At 38.9% G+C, this 23,463-nt stretch overlaps 1 protein-coding gene across 1 annotated transcript in view; it reads left to right on the plus strand.

The window, feature by feature from the left end:
* The window catches only part of usp9 (ubiquitin specific peptidase 9), a 91,283-nt gene that overhangs the window by 23,200 nt on the left and 44,620 nt on the right, over positions 1–23,463 (plus strand). Inside the window, exons 5-20 of the mRNA XM_042334406.1 lie at positions 1,146–1,258; positions 2,208–2,426; positions 2,821–2,936; positions 3,693–3,944; positions 4,021–4,159; positions 4,491–4,643; positions 6,477–6,581; positions 6,665–6,871; positions 7,166–7,302; positions 10,928–11,061; positions 11,400–11,487; positions 12,951–13,293; positions 16,982–17,077; positions 18,133–18,344; positions 18,733–18,973; positions 20,718–20,867. Of these exons, the coding sequence (XP_042190340.1) occupies positions 1,146–1,258; positions 2,208–2,426; positions 2,821–2,936; positions 3,693–3,944; positions 4,021–4,159; positions 4,491–4,643; positions 6,477–6,581; positions 6,665–6,871; positions 7,166–7,302; positions 10,928–11,061; positions 11,400–11,487; positions 12,951–13,293; positions 16,982–17,077; positions 18,133–18,344; positions 18,733–18,973; positions 20,718–20,867 (2,705 nt within the window). The remainder of the gene's footprint in view (positions 1–1,145; positions 1,259–2,207; positions 2,427–2,820; positions 2,937–3,692; positions 3,945–4,020; positions 4,160–4,490; positions 4,644–6,476; positions 6,582–6,664; positions 6,872–7,165; positions 7,303–10,927; positions 11,062–11,399; positions 11,488–12,950; positions 13,294–16,981; positions 17,078–18,132; positions 18,345–18,732; positions 18,974–20,717; positions 20,868–23,463) is intronic.

Raw genomic sequence — 23,463 nt, forward strand, 5'->3', positions numbered from 1 at the left:
CTTGGTGGTTTTGTAAATCTTGGTTTAGATGAGCTGTTAGTTTTAAGCTCCCCTTCAGTTTCTGGGTTTCCTTTATCACTGGTTATGAGGGCTTCAGGTACTTTTGTTTACACCACGGGTTTTTAGCAAGCAAATATAACCAAATGCCCTTGAGCTTCGTGTCCAAGACATTAATCGCATGTGCTTCTTAAGGTATTCTTTATTAACCCAAGTCATTATAGAGCAACTCCAATAATGAGATTGACTCTAGGATGACATGTGACTTTATCGCTTAAAACCTTGCTCTCTTGTATCAATTTGAATCAATCTTTTATATTTATACATCTTAATCTGGTCTGCTTCATGTCCCTGATCCCATCATCGACAGGCGGGCCTTCGGCCACTCTGCCCCCACCCTCTGGAACTCCATCCCGCACTCCCTCTGCCTCTCCTCCTTCCTTGCCTCCTTCAAGACACGTCTCAAGACCCTTCTCTTCGACCATGCCTTTGTCACCCTCCTTCCACCCTCCCCGATCCTGACCCTAGGCTTGGTTCTGAAACACTGATTATCCAATGCCTTGGGAAGTCCTCCCGATGTGAAAGGTGCTATACAGATGTGATGTTGTTGTTAATTCAGAGCAAATGTATTATTGTGACTAAATTGCTGGGTGTTGCTGAATTAAGCTTTTGTGCCACATAATAATAATAATTCTTGCATTTGATGTTGTGCCTTACCCAAGCACTCTGAGATGCTATCTATTATTTTTTTTTGGGGGGGAGAGATTATTACCCCCGGAAAAGCAATCCGGCAATCGACTAATAGCCGATTTCTACTTACTGCAAGGTAAACAGGTCTGTGGAGTAAGGAAACTTACACCCTGCCCGAGAATCGAACCCAGGTCCTCTCGCTTTCGATTTGAGTACTCTAACCACTAAGCTACAGGACTCCACAATAATAATAATAGTCCTTGCATTTGATATAGTCCTAACTGAGACATCTCAAAGCGCTTCACATAATAAATTGTCAAGTGTAGTGAGTATATTTTGTAATTGTAATTGCTGGATCAATTGGGTGTAAATGTGTTTTGATTTTAACTTCTCAAATATGTTAAATTGAAAGTGATTCCAGAAAATCAACTGAATATAATTTTCTTTCTGTTTTCAAGGCCTTGATATTAAGAGTGAAGCATGTCAACGCTTTTTCCGTGATGGGCTCACAATTTCCTTTACAAAAATTCTAACAGACGAGGCTGTGAGTGGTTGGAAATTTGAGATCCATGTAAGTATTCTCTTGTGCAACAATAAGTGTTTATGCCTTTGTTTTAAATTTATTTTTGTTTAAAATGCTCTCTGTTCAAAATGAGGAATTCTGCCCTTTTTCTTGTACAAAGGATATTTAGTTCAGTTGACTTCCCAAAAAATGCTCCATGCATTATATACAAAATATATTGCATCTCTTCCTAATTTGACCAACTTCTCCTATGCATTTGACTACAAAATGCAGTACTACACTTTACTACAACAACAACTTGGATTTATACAGCGGCCTCCACGCCAGATGGCGTCTCAGAGCGCTTTACAGTAACGGATCCCGGGGCCGAGACAGGGGGAGGGGGAGGAAAGTGACCAAAAGCGCGGTCGAAAAGAAAGGTCTTCAGCCGAGCCCTGAAAATAGGAAGAGAAGGGGTGAGGCGAAGGGAGAGAGGGAAGGAGTTCCAGAGCCTTGGGGCATAGTGGCTGAAAGCCTGGCTGCCGAAGGTGAAGCGGAGGACTCTGGGGACAAGGAGCAGGCTACTTTATACACTTTACAGTATATCATTTGAAGTGCTTTGAGATCTTCCCACGTGTAAGGTGCTATATCAAATGTAAGGATGATTTTTTTTAATCTAGCTCATATAGTAGCCGCTTTGATCAGTTGATTTTCATTGATCAAGGATCTATATTCTAAAAAAATAATAATTTGGGGAACACTCAACATTATTTACAAACAGAAAAAACAATCAACCTTTTTTTCTTTGAAACTTAGTTTGGGTCAGATGAAATTCTGAATTATGCTGGCCTTAAACACAGTGTAGAAAAGAGAAGCAGTGGAAAGGTGATCTGTATTGTTGAAATGATCTGAAGCTTGTCTATGCTGTAATGAATGCAAGAAACTGATTGTTGCGTGACTTAATTATAATTGTAATACAACAGAAAACTGTAAAATTTCATACCTTTTTCTTTTTTAGCGATGTATTATAAACAATACTCATCGCCTCATAGAACTGTGTGTGGCCAAGCTATCCCAGGACTGGTTTCCCCTTCTTGAACTCCTTGCTATGGCCTTAAATCCTCACTGCAAGTTTCATATCTACAATGGTACACGTCCCTCTGAGACTGTTCCTGCTGGAGTCCAGCTGGCTGAGGATGAACTCTTTGCACGTCCTCCTGACCCACGCTCACCCAAGGTTTGGAGAATTTACCTTTTGCATCTGAATGCCAACATTTAAGTAAACAAGGTTGGCTGTCTTAGCACAGAATACTTCAAGTCCAAGTATAATACTGGCCTTTCACAGATAATTTGGCTAGATGGATGGTTTTCATCTGAATACCAACTTGGTGGTGGTCAGTGCTGAAAATTTACAAATCATGATGTTCATGGCTGTTCATGGCACATTGTTGTTGTGCATTAATTGACTGCTGCGTTCACCTGCAAAATACATGGTCACTGCATTGTACAGTAAATCCTGTGAAACACTTTGAAACCTTGCGATGGCATGATAAGGTGCAATAAGCAAATATAAGGATTATTATTAAATGCAGAAGATAAACCATTAGCTGTTTCAATTTTAATTTCTACAGGGCTGGCTTGTGGATCTTATCAACAAATTCGGGACATTAAATGGTTTTCAGATTCTACATGATCGATATGTCAGTGGTTCAGCATTGAATGTTCAGATAATTGCAGCTCTCATCAAGTAAGTACATATAGACATATATATATATATTTAAACATGTTATTGCTTCGAGCTATGTAAGCTGTTGAGGGATAGGGAAGAGAGAGTACTTTATTGTTTTATTGTACGTCAGATGATGCAACATGTTGTTGCTTTTTAGGATATTTAAGCAAGTAACCAAGCTCAAAAGATCTAAACGGGGCTAAATCAACAGAAGCCTGAACTAATCAAAGTGACGATGCTTGTGTTGAGAAATTCTTTTCAAGTTCAGCTTTGAATATTCCAATGTCCTGCTCATTGGACTCCCCAACTTCTCCCTAGCTGCAGACCATCCAGAACTCTGCAGTCCATGTCCTCTGCACTTCTTATCCCCCATAGATCAAATTGAAGATCCTCGTCCTTGCATTCATATTTTCCATGGCCTCACCTCAAGCTATCTCTGCAAACTGCCTACAATCTTATGGACCTGGCCGCTCCCTCTGCTCAGCGAATACTGGCCTATTTAATGTCCCACGCCTGATCCACCCGATTGCACAGAGAATATCTGAGTATGTAATTGTGTATGGAGAGGAGGACTGCATTCAAAGAATAAAGACAACTTGACTACTAATATATCATTGTTGGACTTTTATAATGATGAATCCTGTGAATTTAGGAAGATTGGTTCCTGTAATTTAATGCATTTTTTCAGTTTTTGTCGGGGTTAGCAGTTTCTTAAGAACAGTTTATTAAAATCATGAATGTTAATGAAGATTTTTTTCTATATATTCCTTCTAGACCATTTGGACAGTGTTACGAATTCCTTACCCTACATACGGTGAAGAAATATTTCCTTCCAATAATAGAAATGGTTCCCCAGTTTCTTGAAAATCTAACAGATGAGGAGCTGAAAAAGGAAGCAAAGAATGAAGCCAAAAATGATGCTTTATCCATGATAATCAAATCATTGAAAAACTTAGCTTCTCGGGTTCCTGGACAGGAGGAAACTGTCAAAAATTTAGAAATATTTAGATTAAAAATGATACTGAGGTAAATATAGGTTTTATTTTGTCTTTATTAAAATTTCTTGTAGTTCCTTGTACTTACTTCAATTTGTTGTTTTTAGGTTATTACAAATCTCATCTTTTAACGGAAAAATGAATGCACTAAATGAAGTTAACAAGGTGATTTCCAGTGTCTCTTATTATACACATCGCCATGGCAGTCCTGAAGAAGAAGAATGGTTGACAGCAGAGAGAATGGCAGTGAGTAATTCACTTGGGTTTTATGTGTGTGATTTTTATGATAAATTTGGGATACAATATTATGTACTGTTTACAAGTGGATTTTTATGGATTTTGTGCTGAAAATGAGAATTCTTATCTTCTCTATTGGTCTTAAGCACTCCTGGATAACTACTTAGATGCAACTTGATATTTCTCAACAAGTGTTCAAATCTTAGAACATGCAATTCATTAGCTGGAGGATAAGATTTAAGCTAATTTGAAAAAAGCAAATGTTTGGATGTTACATTGGCTATTAGAGCATCTCACACTATTAAAGTGTAACTGTGTTCCATAACGTTTTCTGTTATAGGAGTGGATCCAACAGAATAATATCTTGTCAATTGTACTGCGTGACAGTCTGCATCAACCACAATATGTGGAAAAACTAGAGAAGATACTTCGCTTTGTTATTAAAGAAAAAGCACTCACCCTCCAGGATCTCGACAACATTTGGGCAGCGCAGGTGAGGAAAAAAAATTCTAATTTTGAACTTTGTTGATCGATAAATATAACTGCGTTTTACACAGGTGGTCTTATTTAACAAAGTAACTGTTTCACAGTGATCTGCACTTGATCAGCTGATTGAATTTAATGAATGTAAATCATGTACTGTATGAAAAAGCTGGATAGATGCAATTAATGGTACAATTAATATTTTCAAAAAGAGAATTTCATTATGCAACAGTTATTTTGAATAGATTTCGTAAGATTAATTTTTTCCTACTATTGAGTTGAACTGTTTTTCATTTTTATTTTCTCAAATTAGGACAGGTATGATATTCCTGTAACCTCATTTCAAAGTTTCAGATTTAACCTGATTTAATAAGAGCTTGCTAATCAGAAACTAAGTTATATTTGGAACACAAGCATTACGGGAACCGTGTATCTGTCCCATTCACACATCACCATAAACCCTAAAAGCTGTCTTGTCTTTTACCTTAAACAGCAGAGATTGTAGCTATGTGTACTTGTGCTTATGAACACATGCTAATTGAGCAGTTTTATTTCAGGCCTACATATCACTTTCATGGAAAAAGGTGTTTTTCTGATTCTGAAAGGTTCTTTTAAGTCAAAGGGATGGTTTGTTGCTAATATTGCATATGAAATGAACCAGATTACAATTGTATTTTGCAGTGTACCTTTAAGGAGTATTTGCTGTGGGGACACTGTTCCTTTTCTAGCTGATTTTAATTGTATGTATGGTGCTGAAGTTAAAAATTAATTGTTAAAGGATTGATTTTTATTATGCCGTGTACAATTTAGATAGAGCAACCCCATTTTAATGTGCCTCATCGAAATGCAACTCTTGTATATCTGCCTAAATTTTGTCTACCATCTATGCCCAATCTGCAAAGATATCTGACCTTCTGAAGTTTTTTTTTAACTACTCCAAATTTATGGGTCTGCAAATGTTGATGTTATACCCCCTAAACTGAAGTTTTTAAAAAAAAAAGAATATTGGTCCTAATGCTGGCGCTTATGGTGGTTTACCTTCATTCATTTTGCAAAACATCTATTTATCCTTTTTTCTATTCTTTAGCCACATTTCTTTATTCATTTTGATACCTTATGAAATCATTCATGTATTTAGCTGAAGAAAATGAATTTTATGGGAAATAGCTTTTTCAGTTCCGTTGAGATGAATGTGAGAAGATGTAGATGATGATGTGTTCATTTGTTGTATTTGTTATGAACTAGGTCAATGTTCTATTCTGTAGCTAAGTTTGATGAGATTCAAACATATCTGTTACTAATTAATATGTTAGTTAGCTGTAGTGAAAGTGCAGACAACCTGTCACCCAGAAGGTTGGTTCTTATTGTCTGTTATCCCCTCAAGCAACTTTCACGCAATGCAAGTGAATACAACTATTTTACCAGAAATAGATTTGTTTAATTAAGCTTTCAGTTCCTTTAAAAAGGAGAAAGCTGTAAATGAACATTTGTTGATTGCAGGTTCATATTCTGCAATGGAGTTGTAAATTTGTTAGTTGATTGGTGGATCACTTTCTGGGGATGGTAATCCCTTCAAAAAATAATAATAATTTGGTCACTCAATCCACGACTGTTTGTGGAATACTGCTGTGCGCAATTGGCTGCCGTGTTTCGCCCACAAAATATAGTCAGTTCACTTTAAAGTATATTTTGTGAAGTGGTTTGAGACGTCTCAACAACATGATAAAGCGTTTTATCAAAATGTATTAATAATGCATGTATTAATTATTATAATGTACACATGTATGTTAAAGAGTTTCTTTAAATGATACACAGGAATTCCTTTTTTTGTTTTAAAATACAGGCTGGTAAACATGAGGCAATTGTGAAGAATGTCCATGATCTTCTTGCAAAATTGGCTTGGGATTTTTCTCCTGAACAACTAGACCACCTCTTTGATTGCTTTAAGGTAGCTTTGAAGTTTTAAAAAAAATTAATTGATGAATTCAATTATTTAAATTCTGTTCATTATTTAAAATGTTTTCATTCAAGGCAAGTTGGACAAATGCAAGTAAAAAGCAACGTGAAAAGTTGTTGGAACTCATCCGTCGCCTTGCTGAAGATGACAAAGACGGTGTGATGGCACATAAAGTGTTAAACCTCCTGTGGAATTTAGCACACAGTGATGACGTGCCTGTTGATATTATGGATCAGGCTCTTAGTGCACACATCAAAATCCTGGATTACAGCTGTTCACAGGTAAACAAGGCATTGGGCTGCTGGAGGAGATTCTCAAGGGATTGCTTATTCCTGTTGTGCTGAATAATCTAAATCAGTTTTGCTTTAATAGAAAGCTAATTTCTGATTGCTGTTTCTATTTGCTTCAAAAGCAAGCTATCTTTTGATAAGAGCAGACAATGCTCAGTTTAGATGATATAGGTTGATGTTATCTTTTTCTTGAATCATGGGTAAATGAATGGAAATGATTGACATCTGATGATTTAGTTTCAATTCATTTGAACATTACACTAATAATTCTGTAAACATTGTTAGGATCGCGACACACAAAAGATACAGTGGATAGATCGTTTTGTGGAGGAGTTGCGTACTAATGACAAGTGGGTAATTCCCGCACTGAAACAGATTAGAGAAATCTGCAGTTTATTTGGAGAAGCACCGCAGAATTTGAGGTAAGATTGAATCATTTCTAATATACATCAGGAATTGAGATGTGCTTAATCTGATTTTAGCAGGAAGACTTCCTTAGATTCGAACATTAATTAGAGTCCAGTATATGGAAAATGCAATGTAGTTTGATTTGGAGCTTTTGGGAATTGTATGTGCGAAAAATCCAGTTGAGGAAAAGACAAATTCGGTTATGATGTTCTCCCTATCAGCACCAAACTAACGTCACCATTGAGCATAGGTGTTCAAAATTGTTTAAATAGCGTGTTCCACATGTTGTAATCTGAGCACAGCTATACACTTTATTTTTGATTATAGGCCAATTTCAAATATTCACGGGTGATGTTAAGAAGGTTCCATTCTACTTTGTAAGCAAACCACTTAAATTCAGCATTAAAGGGATTCAGTTGCCAACCAGTTGAGATGTGCTGTAAATTATTGTTTGATGCCATAACGGGGATATATATGCAGACTGTTAACATTGCTGCTGTTTTACTATATTGGCAAAGATAATACTTGGAGAATATTCTATGGTTTGAGTTGAAAGAAAAATGCAATTTGTTTCTCAAATTTCCTTTGTGGGATTTGAATTAAAAATCTGCATTTTAACACTTTCAGGCTGGGAATTATAGTTGGAACCTCTTAATAAATTAGAACCTTTTTCGGCACAAAAAAAACTATTTCTATTGCATAGAAGGTTTCGAAACTTGTCTTGAAACCAAACATCAATGTAAGCCTGCCAGCGAGTTATAGTTCTTTGGATAGCAAACAAAGCTAAGTCACAATGATGAAATTGATTTATGGGACAGTTTTAAGACCGATTTGTGCAACACTCCAGATGTAGTTGTCCTGTGAGCCATCAGTCTCTGTGCCACTTGGATTATTTTAATATTACTGATTTGATACTTATTGCAAGCATTTTACTGGTGTTTCATTTTTATCCAATCATAATTGGATGGATCACAACACAATATAAATTTATATTTATATTGTGCCTTTCACTTTGAGAGGAAGCTGAATATGCTGGACAGGCTTAAGATTTGCACCCGAGCTGCGGGTGGGAGCCAAGGAGTTGAGGGAGGCAGAAAGTGTGGTCAAAGAGGAAAGCCTTAAGGTGGACCTTGAAGGAAGGATAGGGCGAGTCGAAGGGACTCCAGGATGGAGTTCCAGAAGGTGGGGGCAGATGTGCTGAATGCCTGACTGTCAATGGTGGAGCAGTGGGTGTGAAGCAGGCAGGTACTGGATATTTTTAAAGTTTTTCTGGAACAATATATTTTTGCAAATAAAAATATTTTGCAAATTAAAAATAAGGTCCACACCTTCAAACTTGTCTCCCACTCCTCTCTCACCACCACTATAACCCACATGAAACTGACCACCTGCTCCCTCGACCTCATCCTTACCCCACTCCTTAGCTCCCATCTCACCCTCCTTGCCCCTCTACTCACAGACATTATAAACCTCTCCCTGTCCGTTAGTACTGTTCCCATCACATTAACAACGGCCGTCATCACTCCTATCCTTAAAAAAAACCCTCTCGGGACGCATCACTGCTCTCAAACTACTGCCCCATCTCCAATCTACCTTTCCTCTCCCAAGGTCCTGGAACGAGTTGTTGCTTCCCAGCTTTGCTTCTTCCTCTCCAACCACTCCCTTCACGAACCCCTCCAATCGGGTTTCTGTGCTGTCCACAGCACAAAAACAGGCCTGGTCAAAGTGACAAATGACATTCTGTCCATTTGCGACCAGGGCTCCCCCTGCCTCCTCGTCCTCCTTAATCTCTCTGCTGCTTTCGACACCGTTGACCATTCTATCCTCATCTACCGCTTCTCATCTCAACCTTCACAGCTCTGTCCTTGACTGGTTCAGATCTTACCTCTCGCACCGCTTCTACTTCATTTCCACAAACAGTTACTCCGCTAGCCCTTGTAACGTCTCGTGTGGCGTTCTTCAGGGCTCTGTCCTCTTCAATAGCTATATGCTCTCTCTTGGTGACATCATCCGCAGACATGGGGTCAACTTCCACATGTATTCTGATGACACCCAACTGTACCTCTCTGCCTCCACCCTTGACTCTAGGACCACTGTTGTCTTGACAGAATTTCAATCAGACATCAAGTCCTGGATGAGAGCTAACTTTCTTCAGTTGAACGTTAACAAGACCGAGGCTCTCCTGATTGGCTCCCGTCAACGTCTCCACACCTCAGGCGCTGACAGCATCAACATCCATGGATGCTCATTCCACCTTACGAAGCCAGTCTGGAACCTTGGTGTCAACTACCTTTCTAACCCACATCCTTGCCATGACCCACTCTGCCTTCCTCCCCACCTCCGCAACATCGCCTGGCTCTGCCACTATCTCACACCACAGACTGCCAAAATCCTCGTGGAGTCCTGTAGCTTAGTGGTTAGAGCACTCGCTTTGCAAGTGAGAGACCCGAGTTCAATTCCAGGCAGGGCGAAACTTTGGGCAAGTTTCCTTACTCCACATGCCTAATAATAATCCCTCCAAAACAAAAACAATAATAAATTGGTCATTTTCAATCCATGACTGTTTGTGGGACATTGCTGTGCGCAATTGGCTGCCGCGTTCGCCCACAAATATACAGTCAATTCACTTTACAGTATATTCTGTGAAGCGCTTTGGGACGTCTAGAAGACGTGAAAGGCGCTATATCAAATGCAAGGATTATTATATATGCATTCATTACATCGGGGCTTGATTATTCGAACTCCTTGCTTGTCAGCCTCCCCAACTCCTCCCTCCATAGGCTGTAGATCATGCAGAACTCTGCAGCCCATGTCCTCTCCCACACTGGGCTCTGTGACCCTATCATCCCCATCCTCACCCGACTCCACTGGCTTCCCATCACACAAAGGATACAGTTCAAGATCCTGGTCCTCACCTTCAAAGCTCTCCATGGTCTTTCTCCCCCCTACCCCTGCAACCTCTTAAGCCCCTACCATCCTGCCCACTCCCTCCGCTCAGCGGACTTCGACCTGCTTCACATCCCCCACCTCGCCCGCCCCACCGTTGGCGGGTGGGCCTTCTGCCACTCTGCCCCCACCCTCTGGAACTCCATCCCGCAGTCCCTCCTTCAAGACCCATCTCAAGACCCTCCTCTTCGATCGTGCTTTCGATGACTCTCCTTCCCCTCCCTACCCTCCACCCTCCCCCATTCTAACCTCCAGCTCAGGTCCGGAATTCTGTCTGTCCAGTGCCTTGGGACGTCATCCCGACGTGAAAGGCACTATGCAAATGTAATTTTGTTGTTGTATTGAAAAATCTATTTAAACTACAGGCTTATATTGAATCTCAAGTTCCGATGTTTTATTGACAGTATGTTGCAAAAAGGTCTATTTAGCATTGGTAAAAGGTTTTGAATATACATGTTAGATTTGAATGCATTTTTTTTCCCATATTATACAAGTAGTATTTCTAGTTTAGTTCCAAGTATTTATCTGAAGCTTTTACATGAATATGAGGATTCTGAAATGTTCTTACCCACCTTCATCCATGGTATGAATATTAGAAGCAACATCATTGGTCATGTTTATTTTACTGGTTTAAGTCTTGAGATTTATATCTGGAGTGTTGAAATTAAATAACATTGTTCCCTTTTTTAATAGTCAGACGCAACGAAGTCCTCATGTGTTCTATCGTCACGACTTGATTAACCAGCTTCAGCATAATCATTCGCTGGTCACTTTGGTAGCTGAAAACCTCTCAGCATACATGGAGAATATACGGCAGTTTCACAAAGGTAAAATATGTACAGAATCTGTATTGCGTATAATGGCTCATTATGTGAAATGCAGTGTAGAGCACTAAGCAATACCTTGCATCAGGAGTTATGTTGGCACTTCTAAAATGGGGAATTAAGTTATTCCTATTCCATCTTGCCACAAATACTCCATCTTGATATTTCAATAGTTTAATATTGCATTTATACCAAACGAAAAGAACACCTATCTGGAAGGTGAGCAGGTCATAACGTTGATCACGAAACAGAAAATGCTACAACATTAAATTAATGAGTTGGGTTAAAGTTCGTATCATTTGTTCTTTCTAATTTATAATACGCATTTGTACATCTTGCAGAGAACCCAGAATATGATCCACAGACGGTGCAGCCAAGTAGTCGATACAGCCATGTACAAGAAGTTCAAGAACGACTTAATTTCTTGAGGTGAGGACATGGATTTTCATAATGTTTGTGCTAAATAAATCTGCTTTACAGTTAGAAAGTAAATAGCTTCTAGGATTTCGTGCTGATATGGAAAAGACCTATTAAAACACTGTAGTTCGGGTTCATAAAATCGTAAGCAGCGTCTTATGGGGCTCAATTGTTCCTGCACATTGATTCAACGCACCTCGCTGTTTTTTTCCATGCAAATAAAGTTGGCCAAAGGTTTGAAGCAAGTGACACAATTTGAGATGAGACAACTGACTTCCTGCACGCATTTTTAATTTTTTGGTAAATGTTGGGGTCCATCTCCCTATCATGCTATAAGTGAACCGAAGTTATAATAGGGTCTACTGTACATGGTGATTGATTGCAGTCCTTTAATTTGAGCACAACTTCCATCTGGAAAGGTGAGTTGGAATTCACTTTGCAATGTATTCTGTAAAGTGCTTTGAGATGTCTCAATGACGTGATAAGGCGCTATATCAAATGCAAGGATTATTATACTATTATTGGTATTCAGTTCTGCTTTCGCACCAATTCATCTTTTTTATTAGAGGATGTCTGTTTTCTTTTTGAATTATTGCTCCTGCCCTGTGAGGTGGCACTAGTGGCAGTTGAAATATTTAACAAGTTTGAGAAGTCACAGCATCGGTCTGCAGTGCAAAGCTGCACACAGCATAAATTGATTATTTCAAGGCTATAAGAATGGCTGAAATGGGATCATTTCCACTGTTACATTATTGAATTCTCTTATGAGATTGGAATTACAGCAGCCTGCTTAGACAGAGTGGAGGGAGCTTCATTCTGCTTTGGCTGTACTTGTGCTGGCAGGCAATTGATAATTAATGAAAACTTTCATTTCCTAGAACCGACCCATCAATATTTTTTTGATCAGAAAACCTTTGCCATGCTTGATAGCCAAACCAGACTGAGAGTTCCAAGGAGCAAAGAAATAAACCCGACAATTGGAAGCCATCCATTGATTCAAGGATTAATTTAGCATTTAATTACCTTTGTGAATATTTACAAAATATTAAGGAATTGGCTAATTCCGGGTTTTTAAAATGGTGTTTGATGGATTGTTTTGCATAGCAAATTATAGCAATTATTTTCTGAATTTTCTAGATTTCATTAGTATAAATCTTACTGGTAAGCACAGAGTACCAACGACACTGCTTTAATTGGTCATTTTCAATCCACGACTGTTTGTGGGACACTGCTGTCGCAGTTGGTTACCGCATTTCGCCCACAAATATACGGTCAATTCACTTTATAGCATATTCTATGAAGCGCTTTGAGACATCTAGAAGACGTGAAAAGCACTATATCAGATGCAAGGATTATTATTATTAAATTTGCAGGATCTCCAGTTTCTGAGATTTAAATTACTATGCAAAGTAAATTTCTTTCACTTATTAAAAGTACTTTGCAATAAATGGTAATTATTTGTTTTTTGTTGTCAGATTTTTATTGAAGGATGGCCAACTGTGGTTGTGTGCTCCTCAAGCCAAGCAGATCTGGAAGTGTTTGGCGGAAAACGCAGTCTATCTTTGTGATCGTGAAGCTTGTTTCAAGTGGTTTTCCAAGTTGATGGGAGATGAACCTGATTTGGACCCAGACATAAATAAGGACTTCTTTGAAAATAATGTTCTGCAACTGGATCCTTCCCTCCTAACAGAAAATGGAATGAAGTGCTTTGAGCGATTTTTCAAGGCTGTAAACTGTCGAGAAGGAAAGCTTGTAGCCAAGCGACGTGCTTATATGATGGATGACCTCGAATTGATAGGACTGGAGTATCTGTGGAGGGTAAGAACAAAAATTATTATTTTTTAGCTACGAATTTTTAATGGTGATATACTTTAATTTTTTTTACAGTTTACAAGAATTTGTTGCCAAAGAAAACACATTTTGACTTTTGAGATACAGAAAAGATGTCGTTTTTTGTGCTTATATCAGAATTCCTTAGAATATTTGTGGAGTCCTATAGCTAAGTGGTTAGAACACTCGCCTCTCATGCGAGAGACTTGGGTTTGATTCCCAGCAGGGCGAAACCTTGGGCAAGTTTCCTTACTCCACACGCCTAATAGTAATCCCTCAAGAAAAAAACAAAAATAAATTGGTCACTTCAATCCCCGACTGTTTGTGGGACACTGCTGTGTGCAATTGGCTGCCGCGTTTCGCCCACAAATATACAGTCAATTCACTTTACAGTATATTCTGTGAAGCACTTTGAGAAGTCAAAGTGAAAAATGCTATGTAATAATAATATCAAATGCAAGGATCATTATTATAATATTACAGCATGGAAATGGGCCATTCGGCCCAACTAATCTGATGATGTTTGTAAACCATATAAACTCCACCACTCCTAATCCCCTCTCCTATACCACTGAAATATGTTGATACTTTATGCGTGAATGACAGTTCCTGACTATTATTTCCACATTTCCACTATCCTCTGTGTAAAGAAATTCCTTCTAAATCCTTTTTAAAACTGCTACTGGCTATTTTATTTATTCAATCCCTCAAAAATAAATTTGGTTACTGACTGTTTGTGGAACATTTCGCCCGCAAAATATATAGTCAATTCATTTTACAATGTATTCTGTGAAGAGCCTTGAAAAGTCTCAACAACATGATTAGGTGTTATATCAAATACAAGGATTATTATTATTTATTATTTTAGATCACAATTTTAAAAACAAAAAGTCAACTTTTAATCGTGCATTAAACCAGTGTATTATACTGTGCAAGCCTTTTGAAAAAAGCGGTGTGAATTATTGAGCTAAGTCATAGACTCTTAGGAGAAGATTGTAAAATTCCTAAGATTGCTACAGTTATTGAGATGAGATTTTGTTCCCTTTTGTTTTCCCACCTGAATATGTGCCCCATATGTACAGATCATAACATTGATCAAGTAGAATAGCATGCATGTTGAGGAGCCATGAACAGACGTTTAGAGCAGAACTTCTCTCCCAGTGGAACAGACTCCCTAGTGAATAACTGAAGTTCGTGGAAAATCAAGGTTCTACTGACAAAATAGTAGTGCATTTGTGAGACTGCAAAGATCATTGCAGAGGATTTTCTATTCTGATGTTGCGTTGTCAGACATGTCTCCTCAGCTTCAGGGAAAACCCACCTACCCCCTCTTCCTTTTGCCGCCTGACCACCAACTCCCCCATTATCCTACATAAAAAATGCTATATAATTGGAAGTTGTTATATAAATGCATGATTCTGCATATTGGCCTTAAAAGTATTTCATGGTTGTATGACATAAGTGCATGAATATTTTATATAACTTAAATAGGTACACTTATAAATTGAGATTTAATGTGCATAAATAGAAATGCAAGTAAATATTGACCTCACACCATATTTAAATTCTGATTAGGCTGAGTCAGGTGTAGGATCTTAAAAAATAGTTGTAATTGTAATGATTTGATTATAGAATCGGTGCTGGCACTAAAGTGGTATAATTGCTGTTTTTGTTATTGTATGTATGGTATAAAAATCAATTGATCAATTTTAAAAGCATGCTTTTAAAATTATGTTGTCTTAATTGCAGTCCATTCTGTTAAAGCAGCTACCTTTATTCAGCAACCACCTACTGTCAACTGGCTTGGATCAGTATCAACCAATTTTCTATAATAAGCCCCTAGATTCAGCAAATACCTGTCTAATGCAACCAGTGACCACTTGTTTTATAGCTCTGTCAGTGTACAGACACTCTTTTCAGCAGCCAGTTCTAAATTAATTTATTGTCAATTTCTGCTGGTCTGGATGTAGACTCCAGCTAGACACCTAGTGCATTTACCAACGGCCACACTAGGCCCACAGCTTCCAACCTCAATGGTGAGTTGGTGTTGGTAAACGTGCTAGGAGTCTAGTGGGAGTCTACATGTAGAACTTTTTGGCTCGCAGAAATTTTCAGACCTGCCTGGTTAACGAAGCTTTACATAAAGGCACTTTGGTTCAGGCCTCTGCTGAAAACAGGTCGACCGTATTTATAATGCCACGTTTAGAATTTAGCTGGTCAGCTGCTAAGTAAATTAGAATTGGGGCAATACTTGCTAACTATTCTACTGTGGTGTGCCTTTCTTCAGCAACAGTTTTGAATATTTTAGATCCAATCTTTCCTGCTATTTTTTTTTGCCACTGAATTTCATTTTCTGGTTTGAGGATACACGGAATAGATGTTTTATCTCCATATAAGGACACCCTAATTTTTTTAAATTCTTACTGATTTACTGACATAAATCTTCATCTTTATTTCCTATTTTGGATGAAGTCATTATGCTTAATTAGTTCATTCTGCATAAAGGATTTTCTGGATAATGGGTACCCGTGCACAACTTTGATCCTCAGATCTGCTTCCTTCCTTGCATATGATATCTGATCAAGACAGTTTTTCTTCATCTTCACCACATTGCCCACCAACACACCGCTACCTCACACCAAACCATCCTTCCTTTCCATTGACTGTCACTCGGGGTCAGACCCCATTCTTAATCCTAAATAAAGGGTGCTTACATGATCTGCGATATGTTGACCTTTCATAGATCTCTCATCTTTGGCGATGATTCTGTTCTCTTATTTTGTGAACGGAATCAATATCAATTGTCACAGGGATCTATATTTGGCTACATGCGCAAGTTTATCTGCCTTGTTCCATAATTTGTGGAAAATCTTGAGAGAGTATCTGGGTAGTTTCCTCCTTGATGATAGCTGAATGAGCTTTATAGTTTTAATCATTAAATGAGAACTGCTTTTGGGCTCTTTTTTTACCCTCTCTGCCCCGTGGTCCCTATCATCTCTGTAAATTGCTTCGAAAGGTTTATCTTGTAAGATGCTATTACAAGTGCACAGTGTTGTTTCTGTATATTTCAGTTGCAGGGATCATTATTTAATATGCTGCAATTTGATCTGAGCACTCAGTACTAGGAAGATACTACTGAAGACGATTCGAGTGCAAGGAAGTCACAATTGAGTTACAGTTGTAGTTTCATCTCATAAGTATTTCCAGTCATAAGCTGAGCCAATAGAAAAATGTGGAAATATTTGCCAAAATTTGCGGAGAGTTGATTGGTGTTGTTGAGGTACATTTTACTGGCAACCTACATTTTTTCCCTTTAGTGATTAAAAACTAAACATGAGGAAATGATGCATATTATATGGCTGCAACAAAAAACTGGGTGGCCCATGAAGTGGGGGGAGCACGAGCGCAGGCCTGGAGATCATCCAAAAAACAGACACTCAGGACCAGAGACACAGACACAGAGAGAGAGAGAGCTGTTTATGGTAGATTATGCAGAACAGTTGCAGCCAGACTTTTATATTGGCCCAGGTTATAAGACACATCACAGCTATGTGTTTGCAACTTTGTTGCTCATGAATTAGTTGTGTAAAATACGATTCTAAAGTTCGGCTTTTACTTGAAACAACAGAATTTGTTAAAATAGTTGGTGTCCTTATTTGTTTCCTGTTCTTAACAGGTCGTAATTCAAGGAAGTGATGACATTGCCAGTCGAGCTATCGACCTGTTAAAAGAAATATACACCAATCTTGGACCAAGGTTGCAGGTTAATCAGGTACATGTGATGAACTGGAGATCTTATGATTATGATATAAGATAACTTACGATCTTTGAAAATGCAGTTTGAATCTTATCTGTACTGGGACCACCTTGTATTAATAAACTGTATTTAAATGATTTGGATTCACAACTCTGCAAGCTAAATTTGCAGTTGACATCACGTTGACGGGTGGGAGGGAAATTGCAATCGGGAAATCACCAAGATCTTACAAAGAGAATTTGACTGGGTATGTACCTGGGCTGATTATTGTCAAATCAAGTGCAAAACAACCGCAACATTTGTAAAGCACCTTTCACATCGAGAGGACGTCCCAAGGTGCTGGACAGTCAGGGATTTGGACCTGAGCAGGGGGTTGGAATTGGGGGGTGGAGGGCAGGGAGGGTATGGGTAGGAGGGTGGCCGAATGCATGGTCGCAGAGGAGACGTTCTTTGAAGGAGGCAAGGGAGAGAGCGAGGCGAAGGGACTGGAGGATGGAGTTCCAAAGGATGTGGGCAGAGAAGCTGAAGGCCCAATCGCCGATGGTGGGACAGGCCGGGCAGGGGACAACGTGGAATAGGCCGGAGGATTTGCTGTGAGGAGGGAGCAGACAGGTTGATATGAAGAATTGTATTTGGACATTACAGTTGATAAACATGGTCTAGATGGTCGCCCTCCCACCTCTGCCTTCCCTCACCCCTAAACCACCCCTCCCCCATGCTCGGGCCCCGACACCCGGCGCTTTGGGACGTCCTCCTAACATGAAAGGCGCTCTATAAATATAATGTTGTTGCACTTAATCAAAGTTTTACATTCAGGGGAGGGTCATTAAAATTTGGGATGCACTTGTGTCTTGATGTGATCCGGAGATTTTGCTACACATGTAAAATCACAGTTCCAAACACTGGAATTGGTTGTATTTTGCTGCTGATGTATTTATACATTTTGTTAAAGTATGATAAAAAAATGTTAGCGATAGAAGAAAAATGGGAACAAAAATTGTTCCAGCAAACGGGATTAATTTTCATCTCGTTTCCAGTGTTCAATGCCCCAAATATTTACTTTTATGTAGGTAGAGATTCATGAAGACTTCATTCAGTCATGTTTTGATCGACTGAAGGCCTCGTATGACACATTGTGTGTACTTGATGGTGACAAAGACAGTATTAATTGTGCAAGACAAGAAGCAATACGGATGGTGCGTGTATTGACTGTGTTGCGGGAGTACATCAATGAGTGTGACAGCGACTACCATGAGGAGCGAACTATTCTACCCATGTCTAGGTATGCACAAATAAACAATAACTTGCCTTTATATAACTTCAAGTAGGAGCACATACTAAAATACAAGTACTTATGTAGTACTAAGATCTATAGTTTGTATAAAGTACTATGTAGTTGATTCCACTTCAATAGCATTGTATTCTTTCAGTTAAATCTGGATTAAGGCATTAATAAAAAAAAGTTTCAGTAATATTATAAAGAGCAATTTACTTGCTCTGCACCACTTTAGTAATGCCATATTTTGAAAATCTGCAGCATGTCCTTATCGTATTTTTGAATAATTGTAATATTACTGGGGTTTTAAAGGATCCCGTTTTTCCATGGTTTTGATTTCAAAATTATTGCAAGTTTCACGGTGAAAAAGCAAGGATTTTTTTTTTGTCTGCAGAGCATTTCGTGGAAAACATGTCTCACTTGTAGTACGTTTTCCGAATCAAGGACGTCAGGTTGAGGATTTGGATATTTGGTCACACACAAATGATACCATTGGCTCAGTCAGGCGTTGTATCCTCAATCGAATAAAAGCCAACAGCGCGCACACAAAAATAGAATTGTTTATTGGTGGTGAACTTGTAGACCCTGCTGATGATCGAAAATTAATTGGACAGTTGAATCTGAAAGATAAAACAGTAAGTATTGTGGTAAGAAAATAATGTTTGTTTATGCTTTCTTTGCAGCTGCATTATGTGTTTCATTGCAGTGCTGACTTATTTACAACGTGAATGGTGCATGGATTTCATTCTATGTTCATGCATTTGGATAATTAGGTTCCTGTGCTCCGGCAGGTTTCTGTGCTAAAAATGGCCGATTTCTGAGTCATTGGGTGGCACTGATGTCATTTTCTGATGTCAAGAAGTGATGGCATTGGAACCATGATGACACCTCAGCTGGCCGTTTCTGAATCCCTTGCACTCGAAGCTGCCAACATCCAAGTCATTGGGTTGAATTGGACAATAGTGATATTGGTCCACTTTAGGGAGATTTTTTAGCATCAGGCAAACTTTTAGAAGTTAAATGATGACAGAAAATTCATCTTTGGAACCATTTCAGATCATAAGTTAACTTTCTTCAGAATTGATTTCTGCATAAGAATGCAGTTGTTTCATATAGAGGACTACTGTTGAAATTCTACGCTTTTAAATTCAGAGCAAAAACTTCTATTGCAAAATAATGGTGATTGTCTCTTGCACATTAGTTTTTGGTAGTTGACATATACGAAGTGTACTCTAATTCAGATCTTATTGGAGTGATCAAACACTAGAGTAGAGTTTGAAGGGGAACTAAAGTACAGTTCTGCCCTTTTTATTAAATAATATTTATCAGTATTTCTTCCTCAAGTCTCCTGCGTTTACATGGCTTTCATGTTGAATTGCAAGTAAGTTTAGATAGTTATTTGGGGAGGACAAGTTTGCAGGGTTATGGGGAGAGAGCGGGGGAGTGACATTGATTTGGATAACTCTTTTCAAAGAGCTAGCATAGACTCGATGGGCCGAATGGCCACCTTCTGTACTGTATAATTGTATGATTCTATGAAGCTACATTCCTTATAGAAAGCCCAAACTTTCAATTATGTCAATTTAATTTGGTTTTCCACTGAATGTTAAATCTTCTGTAAGTTTACATACTTGTTCTTTACAGGAAAGATTGTTGAAATTCAGGGTCGCCTAAATAGATTGTCTAAACTTTATGACTAGATAAAACTAAGAAAATTGCTGACTGATTTGGAGGAAACGCCCAGATAATGGGGTCTTTGAATAGTAATAAAGTTACTTGGGGTCCAGACTTAAAAAGTTATTTTTAAATTCTGTATTTCACTGTACTTTTAGTAAACGTGCTTAGACAAGGTACTAGAGGTCAAAGGTCATCTCGCTGATCAAGTTATAGTAGACTTTCTTTGGTGGCAAGGCAAGATTTACATCTTATGGCGCAAAGGCTCTGAATGGATGAATTTTTTTATCTGCAGTGCTGAAACAGTGACCTAATTTATTGGCTGAATCCCCATTGCCTCTTTGCAAAGCATACTTGTTATTAATTTACATTTTTCTGCTCATACATGTAGTTTTACTGGGCAATATTTGGAAAGCTGAATTGTGAGTGGTCTGTTGGGGGCAGACTAGAATTTGGCTAGTTTACCTGCTCAAATTGTTTCCCAATGGGTTGGGCTTGGCTGTTGGCAATTTTTCATCTTGGATTTGGAGATGGGCGTTCTGCCAGCTTGTTTTTCTTTCTTTCAGAAGGTAAAAAGGTGAGAGGGGCTTACGTTCTTCTTGAGGTCCAAACCTGTCCTGGGGAGAAAGTATGTGTTTTCTCCATTCTGGTTTGTTAAGTTACAGAATCTTTTAGAGATTATAACTGTTTTTCTTTTTATTTCAGCTTATTACAGCCAAGCTAACACAGATAAGCTCCAATATGCCTTCAAGCCCTGATAGTTCTTCTGATTCCTCAACTGGCTCCCCTGGAAACCATGGTAACCACTACAGCGATGGCCCTAATCCAGAAGTAGAAGGCTGTTTGCCTGGAGTGGTAAGAATCTCGTAATGTTTTAAATACTGATAATGTGAAATTTTTGAAACGTAGAACACGCTGTTTTAAAAAAAAGCTGTCGGTTGTGAAGGATAACAGTCTTATCACTTTAGTTGTTCTTAATAAATTGCAAAACCAAATTGTTTTTTTAAATGGGGAAAATCGTCAGGAATATCTCTTTAAGAACTTAATTTGCAGTAGCCTCAAACTATGTGATCTCTTCCTTCATTTCTAAGGAATCTTGTTCCATGAGTTCCTCTGTCATTGAAAGCATCATTTCATTGTTTCGTTATGAAACACAACTAACTTTTTAAAAAAAAAGTTGGCCATTTTTTTGATAGGTACAACTTGTTTTCCCATTCGTGTCCTGCTGGTCACTGAACATCATCTTCTATATAATCTCCACGTCCAGAACATTTATTCTCACCTGAGCTGTTTCAAAGCTTGACTTTGACATATGCCTACACAGAGCTTCAAACTAAATCCTGTCATGAGGCCTTTCCAACTGCTGGTGGTCACAATCTGTGGCTTCATTGTGTTTCCACCAGGCATAACTTGGAAGAGTATGAAAATTGTCTTAACCTCTCCCAAGTGGGCATGGCAAAAAACAGTGAGGTGCTAAGAGGATTAACTTTGAAGACAGGATGGCTCTGTTTGATTCACTTCTGATGCATAGAGGCTGTGCGCCTGTGGATACCTGGAAGCAAATATAAAATTCACAGGCACTCCAGGTCAGTGAGGGATTTGTCTATTGGGATCATAGTTGGTCTGGACTTAATTAGCACAAGCATCTATGAAGACAGATTTTGTTCCATTTAATTTGATCAGGACAAGATCATCAGACACATCTCAGAATCAACCACCTCTTGTTGGTTTCCTAGGCTTTGTTTTGAATGTTGGGGGACATGATCAGCTGCAGAGAGGCAACTCTAATCAGGATGGGTTTCTCAGAAAAATTGATCTGATTTAAAAACTTAAATTTGAAGTGTGGCTCAAACTGACAATCAGATTTCTCATTACCTTATGTTCCATTAACCCGAGTTAAACAAATATTATCAAACTCTTTACATAAGGGACGGATTTTCATTGATGACGGGCAATTGTGCATTTGGAGCAGCTCTTGTGTTCCTACCACAAATGCAAAAGTTTAAGGACCGGCAACTCCAATGTGACCCTGATCAAAATTTTGCAGAAGATTTGACAGTGCTCGAAAAGATGTAAAGGGCCATCATCAAGCCAGCATGATGTTGGTCACCATGACTTTAGACTGCATTGTGTTCAGAGCCAAGAAATTGGTTTCTTCTGCAGCATTACAAATATGATTACAGTACTGCATTATTGGGTTGACGCAAACTTAATGGAACATTGTGCTTTCCAGCTAACAAATAGGCCTGAGTTTTTCTTGTGGATACCGACTCAGATGAGTTTTCCATACATCTTCCTCATTTGTTTGCTTCACAGGAAGTTTAACTTTCTTGTTCCTTATCTTTATTGAGCTAGTTAGGTTGCTGGACTTCTGGCACCCGTCTTTATTGAACCAATTGAATTTATTGGTTCTATTTCAAAAGTATGCATATTACTCCGTCCTCAAAAGAGGGCGAAAGCTGGCACTGAGACAAATGTGTGATATTGCTAGGGTAGATGTTTAGCTGCTGTATTTGCTTTTGTGAGTCATTAATGGAATGTTTTGAAATGGCTTCATGTGTTAATTACTTCAATTGCAGGCAAGTTTTTTTTTCTGTGTTATGTAGGATTATCTAGTTTGCATTGTACACCTTGTAGCTCAATTTCAGAACCGCTAATAGTTTACCTCTCCGACCTACTATCCCTCTACTTACCTGCCCGTACCCTCCGTTCCTTTGGCTCCGGTCTGCTCCACACCCCGCCCTATCCGCCCTACCATCAGAGGCCGGGCCTTCAGCCTCTCAGCCCCTAGGCTCTGGAACTCCATCCCCCAGTGCCTTCGCCTTGCTTCCTTCCTTTCCTCCTTCAAGGTCGGTCTCAAGAACCTTTCTCTTTGACCGTGCCTTCACCTCCCCTCTCGACTCTCTACCCCCTCCTCGCTCCCTCCCTTCCCTCCCCTCACCCTGACCATTTCCCCCTGCTCGGGTCCTGACTCAACTGTCCAGCGCCTTGGGACGTCCTCCCGACGTGAAAGGTGCTCTATAAATGCAATCTTGTTGTTGTTTTTCTATGGTGGAACCTGGTTTAATGATAAGCTTCCCAGGCTAGTCAATGTTTCTCTTCCAAAGCAACAGGTTTAATTGTGGGCCATGGATTCAATGTGAATGTTCAGCTTTGGTAAATACGGTACATTGCAGATAAAATATAATTGATATAATTAGCTTGATCTAATCCCAGAGATTATTCTCAGATTGACCCTTCATCTATCATCATAATTCCAGATTTGAGGGGTCAATTTGAGAATAATATCTTTCTTCTTGTTGCACTCAACTTGTCAAACCTTGTGAAACATCTTGGATGGTTGCCTTAATGCAAAGCAGTCAAATGTTCAGGTGGTGCTAAATAAGTGACTTCCGTTATTTGCATAGTTGGTCAGTGCTAGGCTGAAGCAGATTTTAACTCCAGGTGGTGA

The sequence above is a fragment of the Callorhinchus milii genome, unplaced genomic scaffold (genome assembly GCF_018977255.1).
Source record: "Callorhinchus milii isolate IMCB2004 unplaced genomic scaffold, IMCB_Cmil_1.0 Scaffold4, whole genome shotgun sequence".
NCBI lineage: Eukaryota > Metazoa > Chordata > Chondrichthyes > Chimaeriformes > Callorhinchidae > Callorhinchus > Callorhinchus milii.